The sequence below is a fragment of the Carica papaya genome, chromosome 9 (assembly GCF_054855325.1).
Source record: "Carica papaya isolate Zhongbai chromosome 9, ASM5485532v1, whole genome shotgun sequence".
Classification (NCBI taxonomy): domain Eukaryota; kingdom Viridiplantae; phylum Streptophyta; class Magnoliopsida; order Brassicales; family Caricaceae; genus Carica; species Carica papaya.
In genome coordinates, this window is record NC_142317.1 from 33,369,065 (window position 1) to 33,391,023 (window position 21,959).

The window sequence follows — 21,959 nt, forward strand, 5'->3', positions numbered from 1 at the left end:
AAGAAACCATGTGCTTTAGCATAAGTGTACAATCCTTTCCCAAAAATTGGTCCAAGGGGAAACAACAGTATCAAAAGTTTAAAATTTTTAAACATCTCAATTCTTGCTACCCTTGGAAGAAAAACATGCTAGAAAATTTTTGAGTGAAAGACAACAGGTGGTATGCAAGTAAATATATCACCATAACGTATTACATGGACAGGAAATATATGAATAATAAGGATAGAATTTTTATTACCTGATAATAGAGATAGGCCCCATAAAATAAAACCAAAAGTGGCATGATGGCCCACAGAGACATTGTGCTCACAATTCCTATCAAGACAAATGTAGAAAGAAGCTGTGACACTTGTCCTAGAAACATGTTAACAAAGACAGCCACACTTCGATCTATGTCTCCCAGATCCTTCGCGAATCTATTAATAATCCGCCCAAGAGGATTGGTGTGGAAGAAGACCATAGGAGCTCTTAGTATGGAAGTAAGCATAGCATCATGCAACCTTTTAGCTGCATAGAGACTTGAAATGATTAACCAATATGAATTGGTCAATGTAACCAAAACCTGAAAAAAAGGAAGAAAAATATTACTATAAAATAGACATGGTATGACCAAGAAGTTTAAATAAATTCATACTAATTCTAAAAGCAAAAGTAAATTTTGAAAAATATTTGAATTCATTATTTAAAAACTTTTGGACAAATCCTGAAAGAGTAGAACATGGTTTAATCTACTTATAAACAAAAACAACTCATACCTGACCAAATGATAGAAGAGCATAGATCCCATTGTAGTAACCAGGTCCATGAGTCTTTGTCGACCCTTGATCAGTCCAAGTACTCAACCATGTGCTACTTAAAACTCGTAAGAGTTCCGTTAGAAAATAGCATAGCAGAAGTATTGACACCACCCATGCACCTCCTAATGCATCCTTATATCTACAAAGATTGAAGGCTATTTATTAGAACTAAGGAAAAGAATTAGATATATTAGGATAATTCTCAAAACCAATTGTTTGCTGGTCTCTAACAATTCTGCAGAGGTGCATAAAAAAATGATAAATCTTCTTGTTTGCTATAGTTAACAATGCAAATAAAAACAAAGATTTGAGTTTGCGGTATATACATAACTATATGTTCTATTCTAACATACTTCTTCTTTCTTTCTTAAAAAAAAAAAAAGATATACGTAATTGTACGTAAAATATGTCCTTAAACACGAGAATTAATTAACAACATTACCTCATTGCCACGCCCCAACTTACAACACCTGTTTCTCGTTCCTCCTGCTTAACGAGAACAGATTTTCCTTCTTTAGGTTTCTTTTTCTGGCTTGCATCCTTTGGCAGATCATTTGTTACTCCATTAGCAACAGGTTTTGAGGATTGATTATCAACCCCCTCACTCTCTCCCTTTTCTTCTCCATACTCTTCAATTTTTCCCGCGTTTTCCATCAACTTTTGGAACAATGCACCATTATGAGAGAGATCCTCATAGGATCCCTCCTCTTTCACCCTACCTTCATGGACCAATATTATCCTATCAACCTGTGAAAGGAAGTGCAGCTGGTTTGTGACAAGAACCCTTGTTTTCCCCCTTAAGTCTCCCTTAATACATCTATCAAAAACCTGAAGACAATAAGTAGCTTAATTAGATGAACACAGTCTAATCAGAATGCATAATAGTGCCATCATTAAAATGAGAAGCCAACTGAAGAGCTAACAATGTAGTAAAGAAAAATTACTAAACAAATATTAAGCAAATCTAATAGAAAAGTAAACACTAACAATACTACACCAATAATGGTACTGGTTCTGTAGAAAAGCAAAAAGAATTATTATTGTTAGCCAATCATTCAAGGAAACGAAGTTTTCAGAACTATGCACTAATAAGATAAGCAGAGACATGGTTTCCATTTTGTGGAGGATAGTTTTTATCTTGGCTTGGTTGCATATATATACATATATATAGACACGACACCAATATATGTAGATATTCATGATTTCTTCCCTTTGATAGAATTTGCAGCATTAAAGTCCTAGAGATTAGCTCATGAAAATCTTCATGATCAAACCAGGATCCTAATGCTTACAAACTTGAACAATAATAATGGACCACGGGTCATGATTATACTTTTCTTCCCGAAAGGAATCATGTGTATGCATACACTTATATGTTACAACATCATATAGAACTATAATCAAGAAAAAGAAAATGATAAGCAAAGTGAACTATGATTTTACCTGCCGAGCCACATGAGCATCCAAAGCACTCAGGGGGTCATCAAATATGTAAACATCTGAATTGGAATATACAGCCCTAGCCATGGAAACCCTTTGCTTCTGCCCACCACTAATATTCACACCTCTTTCACCAATCTCAGTGAGATCTCCGCCCTAATATTGAAGCAAACAAGCTACATAAGGAATTAAGTCCAAAATTAATAATATGGGACTTCTTCCCATCCTTAAAAACTCAGATGTAATATGTCGGGCAAGTGCAGATATTTACAGGCAGTAATTCAAGGTCATGTTGCAACGAAGTTACATCTATTGTTCTGTCATATCTTGCCGATTCAAAAGGAGACCCAAATAATATGTTGTCCCGTACCTGCAAGAAGGAATTCCAGATTTCACTCATATTATATGAGATCGACTTAAAACAAGATGGATGCATCTTGTTTTTTACTGGATCTAACTAAATTGAAGCCACACACTGGAACAATATGAAACATCCAACAGTAAGGATTCCATGAAGCACAGGGAGATGATATGGAGATTGGCAATAACCATTTACTAACATTCAGAACTTATGCAATTAGTAACTTACTGTTGCATTGAAAATCCATGACACTTGTGGAACATAAGCAACTGTCCCTCTAAGAACAACTCTAGCCTCTGTTATTGGAGAAAGTTCTCCCAGCATTGCAGATATAAGCGAGGTCTTTCCTTCCCCTGTACTTCCAACAATTGCAACTAGGCTACCAGTAGGAATATCCAAATTGATATCTGATAATGTTGGAGTCTCTGCCTGGAAGAAAGCAAAACTAAATTTCCAAAGTAGTCCTCCAAGAAAGTTAAAGCATAGTTAAGAAGCTGCAAATATGTTAATTTGTCACTAGGAACATGAAAAGGAAAAGCAAAATGTCATATAAATAAGTAAATACATATGGTTAGTATATTTTATCAGAAAGCAAAAGAAGTGGTAGATTAGAAATTTAAGTATCAGAAAGCAAAAAATATTGACAAATTAGAGTTTTTGGCTACATAGGACAAAATTCCAAAATGTTACCCGAAACTAATCTATGGTCATAGCTAAAGAGACAAATATAAGATGAAATATGAACTTCAATACAAGGGAAGTTAATCAGAACAACTGGCCCCTGACAAAATTTGACACCATATAAGATAGGGACTATAACAATTATTTTAATCCACACTTACATAGATCATATTCAAATAACAAGCTAAAAACATGCCCATCAGTGGCATTGATAGAATAACAGAAGATAAGTTTTTTAACACTGGGAACAAGCATGGGAACCAGAACTCTGATAGATTTGCTTTAAATTTGATATCTGTATTATAATGAGTTATCAGAAAGAATAAGAACTCAGATAGCACGTGTAAGCACATGCACTAAGGTATATTTGTTCGACGGGAAAAAAATAGGTGCAAGGTGATAAAAATTTTGATAAAGTACCTTTGAATCCCAAGAGAAGTTCCCATTTCTGATTGATATGGCCGGCAATCCTGGCTCAAGAGGAGGATTTGGTAAAAGAACTCTCTCATCAGCTAACAATAGCTCCTCCAGACGTTTTAACGACACATTAGCATTGACCACCTATCAAAATAAATCAGCATTATAAACTTAAAACAATTAACTTTTTTTTACATAAAAAGTATATCATATGTATTAAATCAACGGCACCAAGGAGGTGTCACCCGTTTACAAAATATTTACAAATCAGTAATATACCTATGGTACTCCCTAGAAACATAAAAACAATCAACACAACTCGGAAACCCTAGTAAGCAACTAATTTCTTTTCCACAAAAGCCAATAGATTCCAATATCTCAACAAATACAAAACTCCAGTAAAAGATGTCTCCCTGTAACCCAAAATGAACTGATCCCCCAAAAGATATTGAAAAATCCAAACCTCTACAAAAAACAAAGTTTTTTTTTTTAGAAAAGAATATTATATTAAGATTGGAAGAGGATATGAAAAGAAGAGGTAAGTATCCTTAATCAAAAAGAAAAAATAAAGCATTTAAGATGAAAACTAAAGACAACAAAAGGGGGCCAAACCTAATAAGTCAACCACCCAATTCCTTTGCATAAAAGACAAAGGCAATCCTGAAAAAGAACCATGCACCTTAGCTGATAAAAAGGCCAAGTCAATCTATCCAAATAGCTTGTGTAGCATTAACATTTTTGGCATTTTATAATTTGGAAACGATAATTTGTTTGGAGTTTCTTTAGGCCAAGATACATGGCCTTCGTAAGGATACTTCTTTGTCTAGCTTATATAGATATTGACCAGTTATCTTCCATTCAGTACTTTTGTTCTCTATCGAGTTTGGCCAGCTTTTCTCCTTTTGCTTCGTTAAAAATTCCTTTTTTGGAGGAATTAAGTCCCCCTCTTGCGTATTTTCTGCTTGTTTGTTACTCTTTTTCTTCGAAAAAATTTCCTGGCATTTCACTCAGCCACAGAATCCAACAACCAGCAGATAGAGCAGCTCTTCAAAGCATTTATGCTCTTTCATGCTTAACTCAACCCCTCAAATAGGCAGAGAAAAACATCAGAAAATTGGGCGGAAACACCCAACTCTGCACGAAGAGGTCAATAACTTACCCTAAATTTAATTAGGCACCTTTGCAATGCAGGAACTGATGACTATTAGTCTCCAACTCCTTAGAACACATCACATAAATACCAAGAGAAATAGAAGTCACCTGAAGCAAGTAATCATTGTTAATCTAATTAAGAACTGTGGTCCAGACAAATATTTTAATCTTTGAGGGAGTCGCACCATCTCGAAGAGTTAATAAAATCTAAATTGGTGTTAGGATTCCAAATCAAAGTAGCCAGTAAGAATTTGTTTTCCTCCATATGGGAAAATAACTGTGTCAAAACAAATAAACCTTTCTTATCTATAATAAAACTTTAATCTTAATATTCCATTAAAGACTTTTTGACAAAACATAATACTCAACATCTCAATGAATTTGTCTAAACAAATAAAACTTTCTTAGATATAATAAATCTCTAGTCTTAGTATTCCATTAAAGACTTTTTGACAAAACATAATACTCAACATCTTAATGAATTATCACATAATCACCATCATTTACACATGAAATGATAGGAAAATGACATGTCCCAGGCACCAAAAGAAAAGAAAGAGAAAATAAAAAGAGGTATAGATCTGATTGATGCTCTTGTTTGCATCAGAGTTGCTGGGAAGAAAGAAAACTGAGCAGGAGGTTGCCACGTGAATACACTTTTTAAAAAAAAATAAGAAGTGTGGAGTACATATTGACAGGCAATACACTTAAAGACATACATATCAATGGTATAGCGTTGGTCTTAAGGCCAATATATGCACGTTCACATATATATGCTTCTGATTTTGGCCAACCAGGAAAGAAAATATGTGTTCGTTATAGCAGAAAGTACATAATATAACCACAGAATATAACAGAAAAAGAAGCAAAAACTGAAACTATAAAAAATGGACATTCATGCTATCTACATGCATAAGGTTTATCTATAATGTTTCTGAAAGAAGCAAGATCCCATTACAAGAAAAAAAAAACGAAAGTATAGAAGGGCAAAGAAAGCAACCTGAGTTATAATATTAGGAAGCATAAATAAGGGAAACCGAAGCACCGCGAACAGTGAAAGAGACGTGAATGCCCTTGCAGGTGTTAGATCTCCTCCAAGCAAAGTGAACATACCAAATGAAACAACAGTGACAACAACAGGAATGCTGTTTAGAATAAAACTGTTTAACTGCACCAAAAAAAAACATGAAATGGTCAGCAAAAATAATTACTAGAAAAGCAGTTATGACAGATGGCCCATGTTCGATAAAAGCATGAAAGACTCGCACATAATATAAAATATATCAACTTAGTCTTAAGTATAGAAAGAACTTCTCTTCAATATCCAAGATATTCAACCAAAAAATATCTAATTAATCAGTTGTAAACTTGACTTTCAGATATCAACAATTGCAACTGCCTAAGAGGACAAGTTCATATGATTTTTTCGCATGCAGAGAAAATTTTCATCAATGATAGTTAGGTAAGATTAACTGCTCCCGTGATAGATAAAATTTAGGAAAAAAAATGATAGCAACTAAATCCATGTGCATGTGTATGATGCTTCTTTTACCTCAAAAAAGCATGCATGGGACACCAATATTACATACAAAAGCTAGATACTGGCCACTGAACAGATTTGCACAATACATTGGTTATCTTCAAATATATCACGGGGAGAAATGATCCATAGTCACTGGATGCCAAGCTAACATATCAGCATTATATCAAGAGTGCAATGCACAAACAAACAAACTCCAAAAAAATCTTGCTCTGTGCCATACCGATCCCAATAGCAATGCTTTGCGGAACCATGACAACTCCTCGTTCCTGACACACTGAACTTTAGATTGGAAACTGTTCTCCCATGCATAGCATCTGCAAATTTTCAAAATGGAAAATGAAAATAGTCATCAAATAAGGCTTATTCTAAAATAGATCGAGAGTATCAGAGAGTGAGAGAATTTCTTATGATATTTATCATACTTCACAGTGTCCATGGCAGCTAAGATCTCATTCATAAGGCCAATTCTTTTGTCTGTACGCTGCAACCCCTCCTTAGACCATTTCTGCATTCTGCTTATAATGACAGTCTGTTCAAGAAAGGACAAAGAAAATTGATAAATCAGACCAATTTTATGAGCAGCCAATCAGGACGTACATGAAGCAAATGGCCCACAATTTTGTCTACAACAAACAATGAAATTTAATTCACCAAATAGCACTAAAGACAATCCCATTTTGTGCCGAATCAGTTTAATCTTTAAAATAAAGTCCAAAGATAAGCTTCAAGTCACTCTACTAGGACCTACAAGAGGCTTGAGTTCACATGTTCTCAAGTAAACCTTTTGTAAATACTTCTTCTAAAAAAAACCATTAGTAAATACCAAAAATTTTAATAATATTAACCCCCCTGAGTTTTAGAGTTTTCTTAGCTTTTCTTGTTCCTGACAGATTTTGATTCTTAAACTAGGTCAGATCCGAGGTTATCCATTCCCATCAAACATATACATGTCTGAAAGCAATGTCTCCTCCTCATAAGTGCAGATACACAAAGAGTGATTAAGTAAGTTTTAGGTTACCTTAAGCTAACCAAATGAATTAGAGAAAAACCCCATGGAGAAACTAATCCAATATTTGGAAAAAAGGATATTAATGCAAGAGAAAATTACTCATACCTGTATGGGGAACAAAAGGACAAGTAGAACTGCACCAAGAAGAGAAGAAACACCCAATTCCTCATATAAAAGAAACAGCGACACAGTTATACGAAATGGAGCTGACCACAAAGTGTGAAGCGACTGGCATACTTGCTGTTAAAAAAAAAATGAATACTCAGATTAGTAGAAAATCAACTCATTTTACATCTACAAATTTTGCTAGAATGGTTATATTCTTATAGATGCAACCAACTCTTTTTAGTCAAAGATCCCTAAACTTGTAACTTACAACATAACTGGGTGCATTTCTAAGTAATAATGCAAGTGAATTATTGCTCACTTCTTCAATCAGTTACTTGATTTCATGTATCAAACAATCATCTATTACGAAGACAAGCAATTAGAAGCCATTTAATTGCACAGAATTTGATAATAATTTCCAAGCTCCTAGTTCTATTTCTTCAAAAAGCTAACTACATTATTAGAAACAGATCCAGAAGCCCATTAACCTGTGGCTGGAATCATATCGCTTCTTATATATGTACTAAGGTAGGTATATAGTTGCTAGTGATAGGATTTTGTCAAATATAAGTAATAAACTTATGTCACTTTCACATTCCACAGCAGAATAGGGCTCAGAAAAGATAGGAAAAAAAAATTAACAAAAATCACAGGTTGTACAACCACAATTTAAGCAGTCTAGGAAATAATGTCAAAATAACTCATCCACTTCTAAATTGTTTCTAAAACCTGATAAAGACCTAAAATAACAAAATAAAACTTTTAACTGAATAGGAAATAAAAATCATAAACTAACAATCAGAATATTTTTAATAGTTCCTAATAAGTACAGTACGCCACAGTGCTGAACTACATGCATTCTAGGATCTTCTTGTTCTGCACTACATTTTCTATAAACTTAAATTTTTTGGATAATTGACTATATCAACCAAATTATTTCACAAACTAATCTGGAAACTAATGTGGAGCTGAGTTGAGTATTTCTAATAATTACATAATTGAGAATCTTATTCCTTTCCCTTCAAACATTGATTCCATCCTAGTGGCCAAACATCACTTGTTCGTTAAAAACAGCCAATACTCTTTACCTTATACTAAATGCTTAGGAGAAAATTTTTTAATGGGTGGGATAATGGTGAATAGTGGTAGTCAAGAGATTGTTAAAGAAAATTTATTTTATGTAAATTAGGTTAAAGGGTACAATGATAAAATATATTTTATGTAGTAATTGTTTATTTTCTTTTCTATTCTAAAAAATCTGTATAGATAGAGTTATAATATTCAATAAAATACAGTAAAATTACACATTTCAACCATTCTTCACATAGTATCAGAGATCTAAGGAAAAAAAGAAAAACTTAAGCCTCCTTCACGAATCCTCATCAACCTTCGTTGCCAAATTAATATAACCCTAAGGGGCCAGTCTTTATTAACGGCCACCAACACCAAGACCAGCCTTCATCACCGGCTCTAAAACTCTCCAACCGCACCTCCAGTAGCACACAACTCTGTCCACCCGCGCATCCAGCCTCTATCTGCATGCAGTCCAGCCATGCAGCTTCCAATCACTGGTTCCACCATAAGCCAGCCCTAGCCCCTAACCTGTGTTATCAGAAGCAGCCAAATGGAGCTGCTCAGTCGCCAATTGCTAGAACTGCACTTACAGAGCCTCTCTCTGACTCAGCCGCATGTCCAACCTCCTCTGCCACACACAAATCAGTCGCAAGCACAACCAGCTGTGACTCCCTTGCATCGCGGGCCTCTACTTTTCCATCCACCTCTATTCCATGCACTCAACCAGCCTCTACCTAGCTGTCCTTGCGCCTCCACCTTTCCGTCCACCTCTGTCCCACTCACTCAACCAGCCTCCAACAGGAGTGATTCCTTTCCGTCTAGTCCTTTAGACTCTTCCTGTAATTTTTATATTTGATCTTAATAATCCTACAACTCTTAGAAGACGTAGGAGGTAACATCCCAAATCACTGGAACAAACTCCCATATGAAAAGTTCCACGTAGAATAACAGTGAATTTCAGCCCATTCAGGCTACCTATCATCTCACATGTAAAGATTATTTGAGCTAGTCTCAATTAATCTGGACCGCCCTCAAGGGAAAGATAAGCTCAATCATTTTCTGGATACCTGACCAAAACTCAAAGGCCCAACCTTTGATGCTTGGAAGGAAGATGATTCAATGATCATCCCATGGCTCTAAAGTTCCATGGCTCCAAAAATCAGTAAGACCGTGATGTTTTGTCTACAATAAAATGAGTCTCGGATGCAATCAATGAGACCTACTCTATTATCAAGGATGCAAAACAGATTTATAACCTGACCATAAAGACATGTTCCACCAAGTAATGAAACAGGTCAGTCAATAAATTTACTGTAAAAAAATGACGGCAGGAACTAGACCAGTACCATGTTTTAACATGATTGCAGCAAAAATACACTCTGCCAAAACAAATTTGTGGAAAAACATTTTGCCTATTAGTTTCTGTCAGAACTAAATCCTGAATATGATCAAGTAAGGATTCAAATCTTAGGAAATGAGGAATACGACCCCTCAATGAGGTAATTTTCAGTGTAACTGCAGAGGAGAGCAGGAAAAGGATCATGCTAGAACCACTCGGCCATAGTCTCATGAGGCTCCAGATTTCACCAACAAAAAAAGGAACTGAGTCTGACTAAGAACTCGTTATCTGTAGCGGATAACAAGGATAATCTTTGTTGCATTTTTTACAAGAAACCCATACATACCAAAGGAAAATGTAGAAAACTGCATGACAATCCCAATACCTCCAGCAATGAATGGGGAAACAAAACTATTCCCCAGAAAATTCCCAAACATTTTCATGTGGTCAACCAGCAGGAGGAAGCAAAATATGCTGATCTCACTGCTTAAGGGCTAAAATTGAACGACTGGCAAAAGTTGATTGGAGGATCTTGAGAAACAACAGGCACAGGCGTAGTAAAGCGCTTAACTATGTTTTTCTTTTCACATAATACGAATGCTTCAAATAAACTATTTGAAAATTCATAAATTGTAAACTAGGAGCCATTGATCATATGAACAATACTTGTAAACACTTTCATACATATGTTTCTTATCCAAGTAAGAAAATTATCATTGCAAATAGTTCTCCCAATACCATTGCGATTAAGGACAACATTAAGCTTAGTCATACTCAAATCCTAAAAATGTGTTAAATGTTCTCAAACTGTATATTAATCTTATGTCAGTCAATAGGTTATCACAAGATTTGAACTAAAAAGTAACCTTTGTCTCTTTTTACCATGACTTTTAGGATTAGAACTCAAAGAAAATGATTGAACATACTAAAACCAGAAATGTATTCTACTAATTGGATGCACATGAGATATCTTTCTCAACTGTTATTACCGACCCTAAACACAAGTTTTGACACTACCACAAAGAATTTCGGCACCCATCATTTACCATTTTAAATCTTATATTTTCCTTCTTATTTAAAAATTTACATTACAGAGATTTACAATGCAACATATGTGAGTTTGCTAAACATAAACGTGTAACATTTCCTATTAGTAATAAAAGAAGTTTAGTTCATTTTTTATTAATGCATAGTGGTATTTGGAGATTGATTCAAACACTTAATATTTTATGGGATTTGATGATTTGTGATCATTAATTGACAACTACACTAGAATCACTTGGCTTTTTTTTTACTCAAAACCAAATATGATATTAAACATATAATACCCAATTTCGCAACATGATAAAGACCCAATTTGGAATCTGCACAGAAAGATATTGAACCGACAACACCAAAGACTTTTTTTACCATATACTTTCATCATTCTTCACCAAGAATTTATAAATCATTTTGGATCACACTCCACAATAAAACAAAGTAGAAAATATAAGAATAGTCACCTTCTAGCCACTACTAGAGTCTTCCTCTTCCAAAATCACTTCCAACAACAATATTGGCACTAAAAAGTCCTCACTGCCACCTAATTATTAGCAGCTTCCCTCCAATGTTCTAGACTTCAAAAGCTCTCTAGAAGCAGTTTCCAAGTTTTACCTAGAAATTAGTTTACAAATCATATGGTCCCTCGGGTATTTGAGTGTGTTAACTTTATTCATATTCATTTCTATCAAAGAGGAAAACTTGATCTCTATTCCTGAAATGTGTATTTGTGGAATACTCCTCTTTTAAAAAAGGTACAAATATTACCATATGTCCACTTGTCCACAGATGTCACATTTATTGAACAAAAATCATATTTTACTAGACCATATATTCAGCAGATACCTACATTGAAAGATAAGAATACAGATCTCTTAACTAACTTCACCATACCGTTTTTGCCACGCACTCCAACATTACCACCACAAGAATGCCTTCAGAACCCACTAAAATCACCCACTCGAGAGACTATGACTGATCTTAGGTTCAGGCAAGTGTATATAATGAGGAAGAATATGAGTTCTAAGCTTAAGTCGATCTAAACATCCAACCTTGATCTTGAAACGAAATCCTGTAAAACTTATACAATCTGATAATTATATGTTTATTGTATTTCGTAAAAGTACCAGAGAACGCACTAATATCTTAATCTTATCTCACAGTTTGTATTATTTGATAAGTACTTACAATCCCATAAAACTTTTCTTATAAGTTTAAATACTAAGTCTATTCCTAACACCATACCTGAGGTATTATCTTGTGAAAAATATAAAAATACTACAAACATAGAAATGCAAACACTAGAGAAAAACCAGACATAAGAAATAGTGGACCTACACAAAAAAAAAAACTTGTAAGATTCAAGTAGGTGTTTACAATCAAATATAAGGAAGATGAAAGATTTGAGAGGTATAAAATAAGTTGAAGTATTTCCTTAGAAACGAAGCCGCCCTCCCAAAATTTGGGAAATTCATTTTTTAGCAGAAACACATTCATGATCAGTCAAAAGATAGTAGCAAACTAGCATATAAACCAAGCTAATACTCCTATTAATCTCATTCATAAATTAGGAGAAGCAAAAAATATACCAGTAGATAAGGAAATGTACCAGATATTAGTTGGGAGATTGATATATTTGTCCCATAAAGAATCAGATATCACTTATGCAATAAGTCTCATAAGTCAGTCATGCAAAACCCTAAAAAAGTTACAGAAAACCTATAAAGCATTGCATTAACTAAAAAGGTTACCTAAAAAAAGAATTATATTCAGAAAGAATGATAGATTGCCTCTAAAAGTCTATACAGATGTAGATTATGTAGGGTTACTGGTAGACAGAAGATCTACCACAAGTTATTGTAACTTCCTAGAAGATAACCTAGTTATCTGGATGCGTAAAACAAAAATATAGTTGCTAGATTATGTGCAAAATAGACTTTCGAACAATGATCCAAGAGATATATCAACTATTATGAATAAGAAAAATTTTATAAGATATAAGAATCAAGAGGGGGAGTCTTATACGCCTGTGCTATGAAAACAAATCAATTATAAATATTGCACATAATCAGGTACAATATGACCAAATCAATCATATCAAGATCGATAAAAACTTTATCAAAGAGAAACTTGGCAGTGACCTAATATGTATTCCATACGTACTGACCAGTTTACAGCTACTAGCTACGTTGACTAAATGCTTGAGTAGTTAAATATTCTAGGCTATCATTGGCAAACTGAGAATGGATAATATATATTCTCCAGCTTGATGAAGAGTTTAAAGATTTATCTCAAAAAAATGTTAAAGAAAGTGTATTTCATGTAAATTAAATAAAAAGAAATAAAAGTAAAATGCACTCTAATGTAATAAATTATATATTTTCTTTTCTATTATAAAAAACCTGCATTTATAGGATATGATATTCAATGAAATACACATTTTAACTATTCTTCACAAAGGTAAATGAGCAATACCACCTAAATAGTCCTAAAAGACTAAAGTTTCTTTTCTAACTTTTTTCTTCCGTCTCTATACCTTGACAATTATAATAACAAGAACCTCACCTGCCGCTAGCCCCATAGTCGTGACCACTGCCAATATCACTACCACAATTATTGTCATCATAGCCACCACATCCACGTTGTTGCACCCCCACCATCTTTGTCACTTTCACTACTGTCACCACTACTGTTGTTGCTTTCATAGTTTCTACCACCATTGTTATTACTACCATAGTTTATGCCACTACTAATATCAACTTCGTTACTACTACTACTACAATCATTATAGCTACCCAATTTTTGTCATTTTCATTGTTTTCTCGCCGCCAACATTATCAATGTTATGGCAATCACTACCATTACTACCATTGTCGTTGTTCCAATCGTCACCTAGCACTACCATAACTGCCCCCGGTACCACTCTTGGTGCCACCACCGCTGTAAAGGCCATCTTCACTGCCCCTACTATTGTCACCTTGTCACCAATGTCGTCAACATCGCTTTTGTTACAATCACTACTACTGTCACTTATCCACCACTATTGAAGTCATTACCACCACCACTAACACTATCCACAAATAATTATAAATATGAATTAAGAGATTAACATGGTTTTTGTGCTATATTGTACATTTATTTATCTTATCACCAAAGACATATGGTAAGATAGAAACCTTAGCCATTATTAATTTATTATACCCTACCCTACCTAATATACAAACCAACAGCCAAACGTGGAGGATGTTTGAGATTTCTTATTTCGTCCTTATATATAGTTTTAAGCAATCATACTCCTACATTCATGTATAGTAAACAAAAAGCCAAGATGCATATTAGTTTCTTAAAAGTGATTTTAAAAATATAAAAATAAGCATTGCAATCCTAATTCCTAAGATTCTTATTTTTTTTCTAACTCTAATTACTCTCTTTATATATCTTAAAACTAACAATATATAAATATAAGAACAAAAATAATAAAATATTTGTAATAGATATATATTTTTCTATTAATTTTTATAAATAATAATAGTGTATTCCTTGCGGTCAGCATTTCCTTTTAAACTCGTAATCTTATTCTAGAATAAGAATTTAACTACTTTAAGTAGTCTGAAACATTCTACGCTTTAAAAACATTTTTTCGACAATCTTAAACATTCTTATCCTAAGTGTATCAAATTCAACTTTTTTATAAAAAAGAACTCACAAGACTTCTAGAATATGAATACTTCCACCATCTAATTGTAAAAAAAGTTGGAAATGAGGAACTCTAAACTAAAACATTATTCATTCCTACAAAATAGGTCTTGTTTGAAAATCAAACTAGAGATGCCTGCATAAACCATTCACAAGCAATATGCATGCTTCTACAAAGATGAAATCAGAGAAAATCTTAAGAAAATCCATATTTCTCATAAATTATGAAATTAATCCTAAACAAGAAAGTAGCTAGAGTCCAAAAAAAAACATATTCTTGAAACAACTGATTTTACATGAAAATCTCATGTCAACGAGCTGTACAATACACCCAGACTCCCAAGCCCCCCCCCAAACCAAAAACAAAAAGTTAATTCAAGAACGTGCCTGAAGTGCTTCAGCATCGGTTGTCATCAAGTTGGTTATTTTGCCAGACTGAAAGTTCTTACGACCCTCATGAGTTAGCCGTAGAGATTTGCGGAATACAGCAGCAACCTACAAACAAAAATATTAGAGAGAAGGGAATATTAAAGCTGAAGAAAGAAAAGGTGAATTTTCTAAGTAAAACATTATAAACTTGATTTTACTGAAATTAATTGCAATCCTAGCTAGTAGCTTAGCAGCCTACAATGGAACTAATAGGTTATCTGAATGGAAGGTCACACAAGAAATGACTGAATATAGAACAGAGGGATTACAAGGAACACGTCTGAACTGCCATTTAAATAAAGCAACAAGAACAGATGGAACCCAATACTCCCCATACCTCTTCAAACTTTCAGGTTCAATTCCCCCAAATTGGCAAAATTTGGTAGGAAACAAATACCTTCATTGATCTGATTTGAGAAGAACTTTCACTGATCATCATATCCTAACTTTTTTAGTTTATCACTTTCTTCCTCTCAAACCAAATAAGAAACAAGACATAACGAAAAAAACAAACTTCAATTCATTGAATTCTAGGCTATAATTTGATGGTCACCAAGAAAAGTTTTACTAATGAGAAATGGATTAGTGTTGTGATCTACCAAAGCTGCCCCATCCCCCAAATGCCTGTTCACACCTTAAGAAAAAAAGAAAAGAGTATATGCATTGGACCTTAATCAAAAAATAAAAGATAATATGCAGTGACTGTTAAAATGGACATGATTATCTCCTTATTGACAAAAAATTATTACGCTAGTTAAGTTTGAACAAAATATGAAATTAAGGCCTAAGCACAAGCAGATAAATAAATAAAAAGGTCAAACTACCAGAGTAGACCTAAGCCGGTAACCAACTCGCATGACATTCTGGAAATACTGGGCTTCACATAACACCCCAAATACCTGAATCAGTCGCAACCAATCAGAAACTTTGTCAGTCTTGGTGTAGAAAATCATACAATAACTGTATGCAAGCTAGAGAACAAAGATATAAACTTAGACAGCAACAAATAATTTGAAGATGCAGAGAAGTCAAGTTAAAAAATAAGTGCAATGATGGTAAACAAATGAAATTCCAACAGTGAGAAAAGATTTGTGCTAGAAGAATCATCTGAATAGAGCTCTTTTCCCTGACACTTTTGTATTATATTCTCATGCTATGAGACTAATAACTATATTGTTTTGCCCATAGAAGCCACAACTTTGGGATTAAGTTGTTTCCACTCTTTATGATGTCGGGTTTGTTCTCTCACTCTTGAGCTGTTTCTCTCGTGTAAAGAAAACTAAGCATAGAGTTGGGAGGCACTTATTCCTAAGAATTTAGTTTATAGTTAGAACATTATGCAGATTTTGTTTTTGTTTTGATAAAAGAAAAACTTCATTGAAGAGAAAGAAGATGTATGTAACAGGAGAGAAAGAATATTCTTCACCCAAAACAACAAACAAGAGATGCAAAAACTTACTAGAAAACCTTAAGACAAAATAATCCAATCCCTAGAAACAAACCCTTGAAAAAACACAGGCTTTAGCCCAAAGCAAAGCAAAATAAATACACCAGTCTCGGACCATGTTATGCATTTGAAAATGATGCTTGTTCCAAACACATGACTCATAAACCAACAAAATAAGCCTCCTAGGTAACAATCTATGCTCCTTATTCATCCCAGTGGCCCATACGGTAGAAGAGATACCTCTAGAATAGGTATCCAATCCCTAGAAACAAACCCTTGAAAAAACACAGGCTTTAGCCCAAAGCAAAGCAAAATAAATACACCAGTCTCGGACCATGTTATGCATTTGAAAATGATGCTTGTTCCAAACACATGACTCATAAACCAACAAAATAAGCCCCCTAGGTAACAACCTATGCTCCTTATTCGTCCCAGTGGCCCATACGGTAGAAGAGATACCTCTAGAATAGGAGGACACACCCACTCATCCCCAAACAACAAAAAATCTAGCCCGTAATATCCAAGCCTCATAATAATGGAGAAAATAATAATGATTGCTCTTTCAAGTTTGATAAAACACCAAAAAAATGTTGAGAGACAACTTTGCAATGTCTTCCAATTTTCACTTTCCACAAAATGTGAGATGGAGCACTGTGTCAAGATTATAAAGAAAGTTAAAAAACAATGTTTTATAATGCTCAGATATTTAATCGACGTGTTAACTGCTTACAAGATTGATATGCATAGCATTATCATGGGGTAAGAATAATTGGTTCTTTTGGGATTTTCATTGGCAATTATGCAATGGCAGGTTTGACTTATATTGTTATCTAACACCCCCCTCTCTCTCTCTCTCTCTCTCTCTCTCTCTCTCTCTCTCTCTCTCTCTCTCCTAGTGCTTTGATCTCAAGTTCATTGTGTAGGCACTAATTTACTTGTTGTTTCTCTACACCATCATCTCCCGTCACCACTGTGTCATCCACACAAACTAGAAAGCTAGTAACTTTCCCTAAAGATTGCTTAATGAACAATATATGACCTCTTTGGCTCTATTTGCATCCCATGACTATCATAACTCTTGTAAATTTGTCAAACCATGCTCGTAGTGATTACTAAAGTCCATACAAGGCCTTCTTAAAGTTTACACATGCTACAATTAGTCAAGTTCTCTCCGTGACACGATGGAATATCCATAGATATATATTCCTCTATATCATCATGCATAAATGCATTTTTGACATGAAGTGCAATTCACAATAAACATTAACAACTAATGTAATTAGATTCTTATCATATTCATCTTTGCAACTGGAAACAAATGTTTCCTGATTGTCAATTCCATACGATTCCATGTAGCATCTTGCTATTAGTCTTATTTTGTACTCTTCTATTGATTTATCTAATCTTTAGTTTACTATATATACCCATTTATAGTCCATCAACTTTTTACCTACTAGTAATGTCACTAACCCTCGAGTCTTGTTCTTCCTAGTGCTTCTAATTCCACATTCACAGTTTGCTTCTTTGTCTCATTGGATCATTCCTCGAATAAGAAAGTAAGATTAATGATGGTGGTTAGGTTAATTGGATTCTCATCATATTCATCTTTGTAATTGGAGCAAATATTTTTTCGCTATTGATTCCATACAATTGAATGCATCCTTTTACTACCAGTCTTGTCTTGTATCCTTCTATTCATTCATCTATTAATTAGTTTACCATAAATGCCCATTTACAGTCCACCAACTTTTTACCTATTGGTAAATTTACTGGTTCCCAAGTCTTGTTCTCCCCAGTGCTTCCAGTTCCACATTCACCATTTGTTTTTTTTTTTTTTTCTACTGGATCATGCCTCAAATAGGAAAGTAAGAATAGTGATGGTGTTTAGGTTAACAAGAAAGGTCTTGTAGGATGATGAGAACTTCTTAAATGATACAAAATTTGAGAGTGGATATAAGGATCTTTTTATGGATTCTCTTGTACTTTTCCCGATAGCTTTAGTTATATCTTGTTCAAGGTTACTCACATCAACTTCTTAGTTCCCTTGCAACGAATAATCAGAATTTGTTACCTCGTTCTAGAAATTTAAGTTGAATTCAAGGACTTACACAGATTTTGGAATGATTATCTTCTTCCTTGAAGACACCTTACCTTTGTCAAATCTTACGTTCTCAGAGACAATATCGAGTTCTAATTCAAGAAGATCTTCAGACATTAAGTTAAGTTCATGAGAACAAAGTAAAGAATCTTGATTAAATGTAGGTAATACTGCAATTTAAAGACAAAATTCTTATTTTCCTCTATTGAACTTGTAAAAATATATGAAAAGAATCAGAAGTTGACTGCATATATTTAAAATTATTACTGTATATTTTTAAAATTTATTATTGCATATTTATAATAGTTATTACTGCATATCTTTAGTATTTATTACTGTAATTTTTAGGAGTTATTGATTGTGCAGTTATTTACTTCTAAAATTAAGAAGATAAAATAAGAATGTAAAATTTTATAAATTCAGCCTTTTATACCAATTGAAAAACCAGAAAATAAAGAAGAAAAAATCCTCCTTCTCCCTCTGCTTCCATGAGAGCCATGGCTTAACTAGCATGACCTAAATACATTTTTTTCTAGCATTCTCTTTTCTATTCAGTTTTTTTTTGTGATGGCGCAAACCTCCGTGCCTGGAACAGTGAGGATAGGCAACATCAATTTCAAAAAGGTCTTCCACTCCACCATTGAGCAGAATAGGAACAGAGAAGTTGTTGATGCAAAACCTTCATTCAGTAAGGAATAGTTAGAATAACCGTATGGATTTTTTAAGTCTACATAATTCTTTAATCCTGTACCTTTCTCTTGTTCCTTAGCCCATAAAAATAATTATCTTCAAGCTATTGTCTTTAATGTGTCAACTATTCCTTTTTGTCCATGAATGATAAATTCAGGTGCTACAAATCACATGAGATTATTCCAAATTGTTTTCTTCTTATAATCCTTGTGCAAGCAATAAAAAAATTAAGATCGTCAATGACTCACTTTTAACAATTGTTTGGAAAGGGTCAATTGTCATTTCTAATACTTTTGTTCTTCATGATGTCATTCACATTTCAAACTTTTCCTATAAGCTTTTGTCTGTCAATAAAATAATTCGTTACTTAAGGTGCTGTGTTAAATTTTTTTCAAACTGTTTTGAATTTCAGGATCTAAATACGGGAATGATAATTGGCAATGCTAGAGAACATGGAGGTCCCTATTACTTTAATGATGAAAACTTCTTGTGTGAGCAACCGAAATCCTCAAGTCTTGGAGTATATTTTAATTCTACTTATGATGAAATAATGGTATGGCACCATAGGTTAGGTCATCCTAGCTTTCAATATTTAAAATATTTGTTTTCAAACTTGTTTCGTAATAATGATTTACCATCACTTCAATGTGACATTTACCAATTAGCTAAACATCATCGTGCATCTTTTCCTACTCAACGATATAAACCATCTGCGCATTTTTCTCTTATTCATAGTGATGTTTGGGGACTTTCTATGACATTAACCAACTCCGAAAAAAAATGTTTATAACATTTATTGATGATCATACATGTCTGAGTTGAATATATCTACTTAAAGAAAAATCTGAATCAGAAAATGTGTTTAAAAAATTTTATAATATGGTTGAAACCTAATTCCAAACAAAAATTTGAGCATTTCAGGAGTGACAATGGAAATGAATATTTTAATAAATTTTAGGGTCTTTTTCTTAAAAGAAAAGAATTGTTCATCACAGCTCTTGCAATGATACTTCTCAACAAAATGAGATAGTGGAAAGAAAAAACAAACACCTTATAAAAGTAGGTAAGTCTCTAATATTTACTACTAATGTACCTAAATATTTATGGGGGGAGGCAGTTCTTATTGATCAACAACTACATTATCTTATCAAGAGGATGCCATAAAGTTTTGAAATTTTAAACATATCTGATAATTTTTAAAAAATAATTTCCAATATCTTGACTAACCTCAAATTTACCATTAAGAATCTGCGGATGTGTTGCATTCATTCATATACATAATCATAATAGAGATAAGCTAGATTTACGAGCAATCAAATGTGTTTTTTTAGAATATTCTCCCTCACAAAAAATAAGCACCTTCTTTGCGTTCCAAAACTTTTTTAGTCCTCTTCAAGGGGAGGAAGAAATTAAGACTCGGTGTTTGAAAATGAAAAAATTAAAAAACATTTTGATGATTATACAAATAGTGAAACTGTAACCTTTAATCTTGATATCTTGGATAAGTAAAACAGGGGGCCCACCTTATTGGCTGAACATAAAACTAACACTAAGACAATGGATTATGCACATTTCAATAATGAAATATTGTTCAAAAAAACTTACACTAAAAAAAACCCAATTCAAAGTAAGAAAGATGAATCTATGTCTCCTCAAAACCAAAAATCTGATCCGATATCAGGATCCAAAAAATCAGGTACAATCTCTGAATCTGTAGAGTCTGAGTTTTTTCTCATTCAACAAGTGCACACTGACCCTCTAGACCTCCCTACCGCTCCTAGAAAAAGAACACAATTATGTACTCAACACCCTCTATCAAATTCTGTATCTTATAAGAACCTATCATCATCTTCCCATACTTTTGTCTCAAAATTATCAAGTGTGGATATATCTAAATCTATACAGGAAGCACTAAATGTTTCTAAATGGAAAAAAGTTGTTTTTGAAGAAATTGAGGCCCTAGAGAAGGACGGTACGTGGGAGATGACTTGTTTGCCTGAAGGAAAATTGATTGTTGGGTGCAAATGGATTTTCATTGTAAACTTCAACTCATATGGATCCTTAAAACATTATAAAACAAGATTAATAACAAAAGCATTTACGCATACCTATAGAGTTGAATATCAGGAGATGTTTGTCCTTGTTGCCAAACTGAATACTATTCGAGTGTTATTCTCTGTACTTGTGAATTTAAAGTGGTTATTGTTTCAATCAGATGTTAAAAATGCATTCCTCAATGGAGAACTAGAAAAGGAAGTATATATGGATCCGCTACCTGCCTTTGAAGAGAAGTTTAGAGAAAAAATCTGTAAGTTGAAGAAATCATTATATGAACTAAAGCAGTCTCCTCGAGTTTGATTCGAGAGATTTACCAATTTTGTTAAAAAAGAATGGTATACTTAAGGACAATCTGATCATACAATTTTGTGAAACACACTAGTGATGGAATGATGGTTGTCTAAATTGTATAAGTGAATGATATAATATTTATAGGGAGTGATGATGATGAGATCTGTAGATTGAAGAAATATCTTGTCTCAAAATTTGAAATTAAGAATTTGAGGCCTTTATACTACTTCCTTGATATAAAAATTGTAAGGTCAAAGATGAGAATCTATGGGTCAAAGAAAGTATGTTCTC

The 21,959-nt window shown here is 33.6% G+C and overlaps 1 protein-coding gene across 2 annotated transcripts in view; it reads right to left on the reverse strand.

Moving 5' to 3' along the window:
* Positions 1 to 21,959, reverse strand: part of LOC110819648 (ABC transporter C family member 2-like) — a 42,445-nt gene that overhangs the window by 5,559 nt on the left and 14,927 nt on the right. For both annotated transcript variants that reach the window (XM_088211260.1, XM_088211261.1), the window contains 13 exons: positions 15,909 to 15,983; positions 15,043 to 15,150; positions 7,506 to 7,640; positions 6,814 to 6,920; positions 6,612 to 6,705; positions 5,849 to 6,016; positions 3,700 to 3,840; positions 2,827 to 3,027; positions 2,509 to 2,607; positions 2,241 to 2,393; positions 1,240 to 1,625; positions 756 to 936; positions 239 to 562 (listed from right to left, as the gene is read on the reverse strand). In XM_088211260.1, coding sequence (XP_088067386.1) covers positions 239 to 562; positions 756 to 936; positions 1,240 to 1,625; positions 2,241 to 2,393; positions 2,509 to 2,607; positions 2,827 to 3,027; positions 3,700 to 3,840; positions 5,849 to 6,016; positions 6,612 to 6,705; positions 6,814 to 6,920; positions 7,506 to 7,640; positions 15,043 to 15,150; positions 15,909 to 15,983 — 2,172 coding nt within the window. The remainder of the gene's footprint in view (positions 1 to 238; positions 563 to 755; positions 937 to 1,239; positions 1,626 to 2,240; positions 2,394 to 2,508; positions 2,608 to 2,826; positions 3,028 to 3,699; positions 3,841 to 5,848; positions 6,017 to 6,611; positions 6,706 to 6,813; positions 6,921 to 7,505; positions 7,641 to 15,042; positions 15,151 to 15,908; positions 15,984 to 21,959) is intronic.